The following is a 13,074-nucleotide window of genomic DNA, read 5'->3' as shown; positions in this document are numbered from 1 at the left end:
TAGTAGTCTGGAGTCTCTGCCTGTAATAACACATGAGAGAACCATAGAGGGTCTAACTATCAGGGCACGCCAAGTCTTCAGGACCAACCCCATGATTCACCTGTATGTGGTTGGTCTATGAGATGAGTTGTCTTGTCTGCAGTTTTCAGGACTTAGACTGAACTTTCAGTCTCAGCTGTGGGACTGCAGGTGTTTCTTTGAGGTGTCAGTCAGGACACAGGTGTGAAGTATTCCTTTAAGAAATAATATCAGGAGGCTTGAAGGTTAGCTGCATTAAACACATGAAGTACAGTGGAGCTTTATAGATCAGTCATTTATAGGTATATCCAAACAAAGTGCAAACATTTAAAAACTTTAATTCTATGCATTAAAAAAGGAAGAGCAATAACAAGTAAGCATTGAAGAACATGATATACCGGTGGTAGCCTTAACCTATGATCATCACCTAAAAGTACTAAAAACATCAACAATGAGAAAAGGAATGGGAGACAGAAGTAAGGTGTACATTTACACTGAGGTGAGAAGCAGTAATCAGACTGAATCTCACAAGTTTCAATTCCATTCAACAGAGAATAAGCCTTTTCAAATAGACACAGCGCCCTCTGGTGGCAGCACAGTCACTGAATGTTAGAGCACAGCAAACATCAACATTTCATCAGCTACACTGACACAACCCCTACGCTTGCAGTGATAACGTCTCAGAAATGGATTATACAAAAGCTTTGCAAAGAAAAAGAGCTGCTAAACACTTCCTGAAGAGCACTGCTGTACCCAACAATCAGACAAACAATGACCTAGCTCTGCATGAAAGAATGAATCAAACACCTCACCACACAAGCTGTCCCTCTCCTTACCTCGGGCTGACTCCCTCTGCAAAAGTTAGTCATCTGAGCACTCTGGGTCACAAAAGTTTCCTCTGGTCTCCAAAGTAGGGATGTTCTGAGGCCACGAGTTTAGACGTGTGAACGGAAATTTAAATTCTGACTGACTGACTAGTTTAAAGGAAGCAAACACTCAGAAACCAGTCAAAGTTGATATAACACCACTAAACAAGATATCACAGAGTCTGTGGGGAAATGATGTCAAACTGGTTAGCTGAGTGTGGCTAACGTTAGCAGAGCTAGCACCACCAGTTTTCAGTCCTCCTTGAAAGTTAATATCCACGTACCTGTGCCGGTCACTCGTTGCTCTGGTGGAGTGGTTATCTGTCAGTTTAACAGCCTACATACAACTTTATCTCCATTTTCTACATCAAAATACAACCAAACCATGCCGCCTCACAAGATGCCATCAGTGCTTGTTTACACTCAGGTAGTGGAGCATGTGTAGCATATTGGCAGTAGGTGTTAACCTGAGCTACAGCCTCAGCTAGGAGTGGATGGTGAGCTACAGCTAAGACAAAACATAGGACCGACATCTGGAGCCTACAATAATACAAATATTAATAATCCGTCTAACCCAATAGTAATTCTGTTATTGATCATCAAGGGTGACGACGTTTAATCTACAACATGAGCACAACCCTTCTCCAAAGTGACCTGTTCTGTTTCAGTCTCAGTTTGATATCTCTGTATCCAGGGCCGTAACCAGGATTTGACAAATACAGAGGTCAAAATTTGGTACAGATTGCACAACATTTTGCATACAGATGGGACAGTATGCACTATCTTCTGACACTGAATACCTCAACCATGGATATTTATCCCCGGACGGGATCCGGGTAGTCTCTGAAAATACACTGATCTTCTCAGAGGCACAGAAAACCCTCTGGATGTCTCAGAAACACTGAGAGCATCACCGGAAAGCTAAGTTGCTCACGAAGCGTCTGTTGACAGAGAAAGCCCAATAAAGGTGTGTCCCAGATAATACCCACTCCCTCTCATGGTGTCTTGTGTGCAGGTAAAGAATGAACCAGTGAGCTCTGTTCATCAGATTATTATAGAGTTTATTATATGAACATCAGTCCACACTGATTATCTTTATTCCATTTAAACTCGAAAACCATAGAGAGCGAAGCCCTCATTAACAATGACGTAGAGTGTATAAAAGAAACATTGAAATGCATGACAAGCAAATAAAGGATAAATGTTAAAATAATGATGATCAATTAAAAACAGACAACAATTAAAAAGTGATGTTAACACAAAGTCAGTTGAAGCAGGTGCAATCAGAGGTTAAACAGTTTAAAACTAATGATTTAAAATGACTAAAAGAAACAAATGCATTCATTTTATCAGGGAAACAGTTTCTAATGATCAAACACAGAATGTACACTTCAAGATTTATCTGAAGTTAATGTGATCAGTTTCACCAAATCAAGTCTTACTTCATATTTAACCAAACAAAGATATATAACTGGAAACACATTAAAGAAATAAAGTCAAATATAGAAGATTATGAAAGTTAAAGATTAAACTATTATCATAACTGAGTGAGTTATTCAGCTTTTAAATGTTGCTGCTTCATTATAGTTTGTTAGATTTGGGTGAGAGCAGAATACACTTTGTCACAATCTGCCTGTCCAAGAGAAGTTTTAGAAACAAACATGAACTCCAGTCTTTACAAAACAAAGTGCACAGCACACTGTAAAGACACTAGTTCACTTCTTTCTGTCTCACATGTTAAGAAAACGATTCAAAGAAAACAAGATGTTGTTTCAGCTGGAGCACACTGCAGACTGTTTGAGCAGTAACCAATGATAACAGGAAACCAGCAGAGGGCAGCAGATACACAGACACAGGGCCAGATTCAATCTCCCCTTTCAATCAGAGCTTCAAATCTGCATGTTTTCATCACCTCATGTAACAAGGTGACACTTAAACCTGGAGAAAACTCAAAACCTGCAGCTCAGTTTTTAAGACATCACCAAGCTCATTAAAGGTTGTTATGTCATATAGAGACACAGAGAAGTCATAAGTCACAACTTGACCAACACATCCTCACAAACATCCTCACCAAGAGAAGACAGGCTGTTAACTGTGATCTACGAGCTGCTAAGACAGAGCTTACATCCTCAATAGTTCACTGAGTATAACATCCTCTGTGTCTATGTTTATCAGTAATGTTTTTCAGCTTCAGATAAAACGTTCCTCTACAGATAACTGTGATGAGACAACTTCATGTCTGGAGTCAGAAACTGGTGTTAGATAAAGGTTCATTCTTTGGATTAACTTTGTTCCAGCACCACATTGATTAAGTCACCTCCTCTGAGGTCAGCTGCTTGTTTTCTCCTTAGATGTAGAGAGTCTTTAGTTTTCCTGTCACCTGTTGATTAAGCTTGAAGCATCATTACTGTTGCTTTGGTTACCTGCAGCTTCAGAGACAGCAGATTCAAACAAATGACCATCAGGAGAAGTATTCCTGTGACCGTGATATGCTGTCCAATAAAAACAACCACAGTATGTCTGATGCTTTTTTAGTTTCAGTTAAGAAAACCAAAATATTTTTTAGATTGTGACAACATTTTTTTGTCGGCTTGATTCAAAAGTTTCTTCAACAGGTCGTCCATTTCTCTTTCATGTTTGTCCTCCAGACTTTTCTTTGCCTCCTCAGTTTCCGGATTTTTCATTTCTTCTTCCTGTGTTCTCAGTAACTCACTGATTTCTTTGAGGTTTTCCTTCTTTTTGTTCACACATTTCATTATGTCACAAATATGTTGTAGATGTTTCTTCTTCATTTCTTCTTCATTGTGGGCTTTCAGCACCGTCAAGATGTCATATTGTTCATCTTTGTCTTTCATTTGTTTCCCGTACTCTTCCTTCTGAGCTGCTGATTCCTTTCTGTATTTCTCTTTGAACTCATTGAACTCTTCAGCTTTCTTTCTGACTTCATCTTCATGCTTCTTTGTCAGACTCTCAATTTCTGTCTTGTACTTCTCCTCAATGGCTTTCTTCTCTTTTTCCTCTTCTTCCTGTCTTCTCTGATCCTCTTCCTTTCTTTTCTTTTCAGAATTTTCTCTTTCCTGTTCAAACTCTTCTTGAAGTTTTCTGAGTCTTGTTCTTTCCTCCTGTCGTCTCTGTTCCTCTTCTTGATTTCGTTTTTCCCACCACTCTTTTTGTTGTTTCTCCCGACTCTCTCTTTCTTCTCTCATCTTTTCTCTGTTCTCATCCAGTTGTCCGTCAGTGGTTTCTTTCTCGTCTGATTCTGACTTTATCTTTTCCTCCAAAGCTTCAAATTTCTGTTCCCACTCCTGTCGCTGAAGTTCTTCCTGTTCTTTTCTCTTCCTGTCTTCTTCTTCTCTCATCTCCTTTTCTTTTTGTCTGTCCTCTTGTTCCTTCTGAATGATTTCCTCCTTTTCTTTAAGTTCTTTTTCTCTCTTTTCTCTCTCTTTCTTCATGTCTTCTTCTTGTTTTTTCATTCTTTCCTCCATTTCTTTCATTTCTTCCTCGTGTTTTCTTTGAAGTTCCTCCCTCTCTTTTCTCATCTCCTCTTCTTTCTCCTTGAAGAGTCTCTCCATTTCTTTCTTTATAGCAGTTTCAGCTTCTTGCAGCATCTCATTGGTGTAGCAGCTGCCTCCATTTGTCTTCACCATTGTGTCGATCTTTGCCATCAGCTCACTGACCTGAGTTCTGTTTTGTTCGTCATAGTTATTGAACACGTGGTTTCTTCCTCCACAGTCAGAGATCAGTTTCTTGAAAGACTCATCACATCCCTCTTTAGTATATTCTTCAATGGACATGTTGTCATGCTGCAGTTTATCTCCTCCAGTTAAAAGGATGATGGTGAACTTCTCAGCATGCTTCCCAAAGCCTTCTTTGATCAGTTTGAATGTCTCCTTCTCCTCAGGTGTGAATCTTCCGATGTGTAGCACCAACAGGAAGACATGTGGACCTGGAGCCAGAAGACTGATGCATTTTATCATCTCTTCATGAACCTCTTCATTGGACAGAGTTGTGTCAAACAGACCAGGAGTGTCGACCACAGTGACAGGACGACCATCAATCTCACCGTGTGCTTTCTGACAGCGTTTAGTGACGGATGTTTGGCTTGATTTGGCTTTAAACTCCTCTCTTCCTAGAATGGTGTTTCCTGAAGAGCTCTTCCCACAACCGGTCTTCCCGATCATCACAATCCTGAGACCCTCTGAGCTCTGCTTCTCATCATCACCTGTGAAATAAGAAAACAAAGGTTTATCTTTAAATGCTGTGAGTTGTGTCTGAATAGAAAGAAATGTATACTGCTGGAAGTTCACAGATAATAATTATTAGTGGTTATAATCATCATTTACAGTACTCACAGCTGATCAGGCATCTTGTTTTCATGCCCTTAAGCTCAGCCTGTAATGTGCTGATTTTTTCTGTTTGAGCATGTGCAAATGTTTCTGTTGTGTAGCTGCAGGGTTTGTCTTTGTAGAGTCTCATCTTTTCCACCGTGTCCAACAGCTCTGGGATCTGCTGCTGGTCCTTGATGTTGAGAACAAAAGATCTTCCTCCACAGCTCTGAACTTCCTTGTTTTTCTTTACAAACTTTACAACAGCTGGAGCTGTAGGATCTGACTCTACAGTGAACAGAATCATGGTGAAGGCATTGACTCGAGAGCTGAAGGTGTCCTGGATCATCTTTAACTCTCCCTTGTCTTCATCAGTGAGAGGACCCACAGGTAGGACCAGGATGAAGGCATGGACACCTTCAGGATCACAGAGGGAGACACACCTGAGTGATTCCTTCATCACTGTCTCCAGAGGTTCTCCACTCAGAGCAGGAAGCTCCACCAGGGAAACCCGACGTCCACACACCTCTCCCTGATGTTTAACACACTCTGATGAGCTGGAGGCTGAATGAAGACCTGTCTGACCTAAAATGGCCTTTGCTGCTGAAGTCTTCCCTGCTCCTCTCCTCCCCCACAGGACCAGGTTTAAAGCTGGTTTCATGTGTTCAGACTTTGATACAGAAGACTTTTCACTGAGGGTGAGGAAGGCTCCTTTGTTTCCATGAACAATGTTCTCTATCTTCTTCATTAATGATGTAGGATTGTTGTCAGCCTTCCTGTAGTGTCTGTCTCCACAGTCTTTAAGTAGACGTCTAAAAGAGGATGGATGACCGCCCTCATGTGTGATGATGATCACTGAATGTTTAAAAGCATCTTGATCAAACAATCTGAGGATGAACTTCAGTGTTTGTCTGTTCTCTTCAGTGAAATCAGAAGGTTTCACTAACAGCAGCAGAACATTTGGTCCTGGAGGACAAAGACTCACAGCCTTCCTCATCTCTCCTCTGAGCTTCTCCACAGACAGACTGAAAACATCTGGAGTTTTTACTACTTTTAGAGGCTTTCCTCTCCACTCTGCAGTCTCCACCTTTTGTTTTGCTGCAAAAGGTTTTTTTATTTTGGCTTTGATGAAGTCACCAAGCTTTGACATTCTGTCATCCTTTTTCCCCAGAAGCAAAATTCTGACTGTAACATAAAAGAGAAAAAAGATGTTATAGACAGATAACAAGTCATCAAATGTGATTGTTATAATATATTAGCAGATGAAATCACCACAGCTGGATATCAGGCTGAAATAGTTATCTACCTTTACAGTAGAGAACGGACATGATTCTATCCAGAAATAGCTACATAAAACCTTTTTTCCAAAATATTAGACTTGATTCAGGTACTGATACACCAATTATATACAAAAGACAGATATTTGTATCACACAAATACAGGATGATACAAATATCCTGCACATGGCTGCCTTCAGTGGACAAATATCCATCTGAATGAAGGGTAGCTGGAGGGAGGTCCCTCTATTTGAACAAATAGACCGTGGTCTGTGGATATCAACATGTGGTCAGAAATCAGGTTTCATAACATTTATCTAAACCTGATCGGTAAACCAGGGCAACCTAAGGGGAATAACAGGGTTTTTTGAAAAATAAATATCAATTTTACCATCTAAGAAACTTTAGTTTCCTCCCATTTATTTTATAATTTGACAACTACACACAGCACAGCCTGCAGACTTTAACAAAGTTTCACATGATCTCAGCAGTGCAAGCAGATTTTAGGTCTAATACTTTCAACTCATAAAAAAATCTGATTTGATTCTGTTTGTGATAAATACCTACAGACTAACTTTTTTCTACAGGGACCAAGCTTTAAAAAGCATGCCAATGGTCGTAGACATGATTATTCTTTTTACTGTACAGATATATTTAGATAATCATTTGTTGTCTGTTAGTCTGCTGACAATTGGTGATTACTGTACGTAGACTTCTTTAAGCTGCTGGAAAACTGGGGTTGATTATTCAAAACACACATTGACATGCTTTACCAAAACTGAGACGATTGAGCTTTCTATCAGAAATAAGTCTTGATGCTTCAATGAGTATGATTAAAAAAGGATTCAGTGGAAGGACTGTTTGCTTGAGGCCTCTGACTTACTGTTACTTGTTCTTGTGGTTAATTTAGTTATTTGACTTGATAGTGTTAGTTTCTATTTTTTTTTTTTAAAGAAAAAACTTCCTTTAAGTTTTGCTTTAATCTTTTTTTGTTATTAAACTCCTTTCAATTTGCTTGCACTTGGTTCCTCTCTTTTCCCCAGCTTTAATGTATTTGTTACTCCCTGTCATCCCCTGGCCACCTTTGCCCACATAGCAAAATTGGTCTGGCCCGGCTCTGGCCCACAATACACTTAGACTCGGACAGACTCGGCCAACATACCGCAAAGAATGACGGCCCTTAAGTGGCCCAGATATAGTTTGCCAGAGACGACCCACACATGGGCCAGCTTAATCACAAGCTCAACCTTAACCGGCCCAGATGCGGCATGGACAGATCTGGGCCACATAAACCGAGCCACAATCGGGCTAGATGCGGCATGCCATCATATATACAATGTCATCATTGCCAGACCTGGTCCACATCCGGTTTACATACCACTTGCCATGCCAGCTCTCAGCCAGCAGTGCCGGGTTGACGCCAGATCTGGCCCAGACCTTTCAGACCAATTTTGCTGTGTGGGTGGGGTCGTAACAACTGGCACAACTCAGTTTGAACTGCTGATCTTACTGATTTCTGTGAAGGTTCTCAATCATCCAGGTCATGGTAACTCAAAGCCTGATCCATAAGAAAACTAGACTTGAAGAAGAATTTCTACCAAGTCCAGTTTCCTTACAGATCAAGCTTTGAAGGATCTTACTGATTGTAATTTATCTTGTTTTTAACATTCATAATGCTCTTATTTTTATTATTATTATAAATATCCAGTTGTGAATTCCAGCACCTTTGCCTTTTGATATTAAACATTTCCTGTTTAATCCATGCTTTATTGAATTGTTACTCCCTGCATAATGGATGATTTAAATCTGCTCCATTGTTGTCTGTACCTTGGCTCCAATGTAAATGAGAGTCCTCCAGCAGTGTGTTTTCTGAAGATGTTAATTAATAAATAAGATAATACTTTAAATGATGGTATTAATAAACATGACCTTCTCATTTCCTGTTTTCATTTTCCTGTAGCTTTCTCATGACCCATAAACATTTACCTCTTTAATGAATGACACGTCTTTACACAAGCCTTAACGGGATTAATATTTACATAGACTTTAAAGGGACAGTTATTTTTGTCAAAGTGTGGTTGGATGAGGTACTTATCAATGGTAAGTGTATGACCCACAGGGGACCCGGGTCAGCTCGGCTCCTTTGTTGAGAAGCCAGGTAGAGAACCAACATTGTTGCTAGGCTATCAACCTTTGCAGAGAGGCCAGCTTTACCACATCATTTTCCTTATTTTAACAAACTCCAACCAAATATTAATGTTGGTGTAAGTTTACGGTCTGATGGAATTTGTTCAGGTCTTTATTTTGCCGTCAGAAAGCTAATTCTTAATTTGAACTACTTTAGGACGCTACACAAGTGTTCCTCCACCTGCAGCACACTGATCAGCTGTTTGGGGCTTTGAAAGAGAAGAGAGTGATCCTGACAGCGATGGTGACATGCCGTTTAGTGCAGAAAACTTTATGCACCTGAGTTTACAGAGGAACAAGTGATTCAACAGACTGGAGGAGAGAGGGGAGGAACTTCTAAACTGCAGAGCAGGAGAGATCCTGAGTTACCTGGTGGTGCAGGTCTGTAAACTGTGAGCGCATGAACCCAGAGAGTTCCTGCTTTTTTCTTTTTATTCATGATTTCCTTTAACACATTTTTCTCTAGCAATGTTATAGAGCTTGAGAACAAAGAGTTTTATCATTGATGATAATATTGTGCATTTGAAGAAATAACTTAATACACGTGAATAATGACTGGCGTGACCTGATTTTACCGACAATAACTCTCACTCCCAGAGGAGATCAGATTGAGTGATTCTTTATCCTCTATTAAAAAACACATTTTTATAGATGTACATTTACAGGAGTTGTTTTCTCAGCATTTTATTCCTCCTGACGCTGCTTTTATTCCATTTTCAGACACCATCAGAGGCAAAAAATGATATTGTTGATCTTATGATTGTTTGAGTCTTTTATCTGTTTACTGGTTTTAATCTTCTTACAATGTTTTATTATCTGTTATCTGTTGGTGGCTTTTAGCATTTTATATTGTTTCATATATTTGTATCTTTGGCGGTCTTAACCCTTTTATCTTGTTTATTTATTTCACATTCCTCTCAGTTTGCAGCTGTTCTGCTCTCCCGCCCTGCTGTTTTTGGTTTACATTCTTAAGTCATAGTATTCATCACATTTCTCAAATTTGTGGTTTTCTTTTATTATCTTTCACATTTGTAAAGCACTTCATATCGCGATGCCTTTTAACCTTCACCACACGAGCCTATTTTCTTAAAACTTGCATCAAATTTACAACTTTGCTTTTGTTTTTAAAAGCAAGATTAAGGACTGTCAACATTGATGTCTGTGCATTTATAATAGTTTACTTACTTTCCCCAGATGGGATGATGTCATCATTAGCAGGTGGCCCTGTAATAAAAAAAGACAGTTTCAGTTTTGACTTTATGTTTTTTATGTAACATTTCATAGTTTATGTAAATCAAGTTTTCATATTCTCATTATAAATACTATTGCTCTTACCAGCAGCAACAGCACCAATGCTGCCAGGTCTGGTTTTCCTTTGATGTGTGATTTGTGTTTCATCAGTGGGATCCATGATCACATCACAGCTGACATGCTCTCCATCGTGCTCCTTCACAATTTGACCCAAACGTGTCAACAGCTCTGGAAGTTCAAGGTTCATCCGCTCCACATATCTGTACCTACACTCTCTGATCATGTCTTTGAGGGGAGAATACTGAGTATATTTGGAGCCCTGCTCTCTGGGTGATGATATCAGTATCAATGAATGATCAAATGATCGATCACTGAAGTGTTTAAGGACTCTGCAGAGTCTCAGTTTGTGTTCCTCCCTGAAGTCTTCAGGTTGTAGAACCAGCAGGAACACATCAGGTCCAGGATCAGAGAGTCTCACACAGTCTGTCACATGTTCTGTCAGTCTGTCTTCAGAGATGTGGGGACTCAGCAGATCTGGAGTGTTGATAAGAACTATGTCTTTCTCCTTTATCTGTTTTAAGACCTTCAAACAGCCGTCTGGTTCTTCCTCAGTGTTGAACACAGTCTCTCCGAGTATAAAGTTCCCCACTGAACTCCTCTCAGACCAGCTGTTCCCCAGCAGAACCACCCTCAGCTCAGACACTGTGAAAAACAAGGATTGAAAAAGAGTAACTATTGTTTATTGTTTTTATCTATGACTCATCAATATTTTACTATAGGGGTTTGATGATCTACTTCAAATGTTTCTCACATAAACTATAAACACAGGTATTCTAATAAACCTGGATAGAAGTTTGACTCACTGTGAGGTGGTAACGATCTCATGCTGCTACTGCGCCTCAGAGGAAACAGATCATCTGTGTCTGGAAGGACACAGATTAATGTTATCAGCAGTGAACATAGACTTTCATTACAGTTATTAGTAAAGATATGAACATACATCAGACACCTCTGTATTCAGAATGATAAATGTAGAGCTGAAAACGTCAGCTCATGATTAAACAGTTTCATTGACATTAGGTGTTCCAGGACTGTTTCCTGTTTCTGCCCTGTTGTAACATCTGAGTAAGAAGCTCCTCTGTTGTCTGTATAATATGTAAACAGAGAGAGAAGTGTTACCTGTTAAAGTCTGACTGGACTCACCTGCTGCTGCAGTCGCCATGACGTCACTCTGCTGTAAACATCAGAGACTGATTCAACTGGAAAAGAACAGCAGGGTTTGAGAATGAGAGAAAAAGATTAGTGTGGAGGTCAGTTTGGTTACTGAGGATAACAAACCTTATTTCACTGTACTGTTTGGTGTTCCATCTTTAAGATAGGGTCATATTTTATTGATCCCCAGGATAAATTAAGTCGTTGCAGCAACACAGACAAATGTGATTTATATCTTATGGCTCATGTTATTTCATGTCTTATGTATTACAGTCATGTATCTTGTATTGTGTTTGTATGTTGGGCCGCTTGTTTGCCATAAACTTTTGGACAGATTATTAATCTCAAAGAGTTTCTCCTGGTTAGAATCAAACTAAATATAAATTAAAAGTCTTTATCAGGATAAACCCCTTGAGATGTATCTTCTCCTTTTAGAGGGGGCCCCACAACGTTAAGTATCTCCCATATATTAATTATATCTCAAATAATAATTGATGCCTGTCTCGCCTTTATATGTTAATAGAGTTGCCGGTGTCAGTGAGTCAATAGGGGAGAAAACAGTCCAAATTATTTCCTCAAGAGTTGAGGGTGGCGTAAAGAAGTTCCCTTTAAGCAACATTATAGAAGCGAACACAGGACCACTTGGACAGAGACATTTGCACACTTTAAACCGGATGTTATCACATTCCCTAACTGAGCACACAAGTGTATGTTTAGTCTACAATTACTGCCAATGAATTAAGACAATGAACGGTTACATAGAGCAACAGAAGGCCGCTGTAGTTTCAACTGACATAGCTGATTACTGCCTCCTCAACTTTGTAAAATCTTAATGTTTAAAATAATAAACTGATTATTCAGCACGATGAGGACAGATGATTATGATGACCCGCTCAGTCCCTTCCTGCTGCTCCTCAACACAAGACTTCACAACTTTTTATAACCAGAGCTTTATTGTGAGGTGGTGAACCTGATCACAGAGAGAGATCTTTACAGACATTAAGCATGTCTCATCTCTTTGGTGCAGCATAATTAATCAGGCTAATAAATAACTGATAATTATAAATGTTCTGTTATGACTTCTGTTGTGAGTCTCTCACATGTAACACTGCTGCTCATTTACTCTTTATACAACATGTCGGATCAGAGAGGGAGTCTTCCTCCTCCTCTGATATCTGAAATGGCGTCCTGTAGATTATTTTCTTCCTGAATGCTCGTCACTAACTTCTCATCAGATCACCTCATTTTAAAAACATTTCAAAGATTAAAGAGTGAAAACTAAAGAGAACCTTCAGATTCAGACTAAAACACATTTAGAGCATGTATTTGATGGATTTCATCTTTTACCTCAACACGTTGAGACTGCTGAGTAAAGCCCACTACATGTCACAGATCTAAATCACATTTTAAACATCCTGCAGAGTTTATATTAACTCTACTTCCCATCAACACAAACAGGTATTCTAACATTACTCTCATCATTTGGTTATTTCTCTGTAGGTAGTTTTGGTCGAGTTTACTGAATTTCTTGCTGTGACACAGACAGGGTTAAAAGAGAAACTAACAGGTGACAAAGAGGGGAAGAGGAAACCGTGGCTAAGGCTACATGTCTGAGAGTCATTTAGGTAGAAGAAACTCAGCAGCAAGCACATGTCTGACAAACACGTGCATCAAACCCTCTTAAGATAAAACTCAGTTAAAAGCGAGATTTAGTCTCGCTTTTGACTGAGTTTTATTTTTATTCTTAATAGTTCAATTTATTTATTTATTTATTTATTTATTATCTATTTCCAATTTAGTCACTTTTATTCTACTTTATTTATTTATGTACTTATTTATTTATTTTAAGTCTAGCATCTTAAGTTATTTTAATGGTTTAATATTTTAGTCTTTCATTATCTTAGAAATGTATTTCACTTTGGTGATTTCAATTTCCTG

The 13,074-nt window shown here is 39.1% G+C and overlaps 1 protein-coding gene across 2 annotated transcripts; it reads right to left on the bottom strand.

Annotated features, from left to right (window-relative positions):
* Positions 1-2,166: 2,166 nt before the first annotated feature.
* Positions 2,167-12,783, bottom strand: LOC117809360 (CAP-Gly domain-containing linker protein 1-like). Of its 2 annotated transcripts, XM_034678919.1 has the most exons (6): positions 11,128-12,783; positions 10,788-10,847; positions 10,009-10,626; positions 9,859-9,897; positions 5,235-6,394; positions 2,167-5,107 (listed from the first exon to the last, which is right to left on the bottom strand). In XM_034678919.1, the coding sequence occupies exons 1-6, from the start codon at positions 11,144-11,146 to the stop codon at positions 3,422-3,424; spliced, it is 3,582 nt and encodes a 1,193-aa protein (XP_034534810.1). In that variant the 5' UTR covers positions 11,147-12,783; the 3' UTR covers positions 2,167-3,421. The 2 variants fall into 2 exon arrangements, with proteins under 2 accessions (XP_034534810.1, XP_034534809.1); XM_034678918.1 differs by lacking the exon at positions 11,128-12,783 and having other exon boundaries at positions 2,167-5,106; positions 5,237-6,394; positions 10,788-10,922.
* Positions 12,784-13,074: the final 291 nt, after the last annotated feature.

Source organism: Notolabrus celidotus, unplaced genomic scaffold (assembly GCF_009762535.1).
Source record: "Notolabrus celidotus isolate fNotCel1 unplaced genomic scaffold, fNotCel1.pri scaffold_258_arrow_ctg1, whole genome shotgun sequence".
Classification (NCBI taxonomy): domain Eukaryota; kingdom Metazoa; phylum Chordata; class Actinopteri; order Labriformes; family Labridae; genus Notolabrus; species Notolabrus celidotus.
Note: the sequence above shows the minus strand (reverse complement) of the source record. Positions and strands in the feature narration are given on the sequence as shown.

What these genes read in the sequence shown, in the direction of transcription:
- LOC117809360 (XM_034678919.1), bottom strand. An exon ending in CATCATCCCATCTGGGGAAA is followed by an intron (nt 6,395 to 9,858) that starts GTAAGTAAACTA and finishes TTTATGTTACAG; the next exon opens with TCAGAATTTTGCTTCTGGGG. An exon ending in CAAGATGCCTGATCAGCTGT is followed by an intron (nt 5,108 to 5,234) that starts GAGTACTGTAAA and finishes TCTTATTTCACA; the next exon opens with GGTGATGATGAGAAGCAGAG.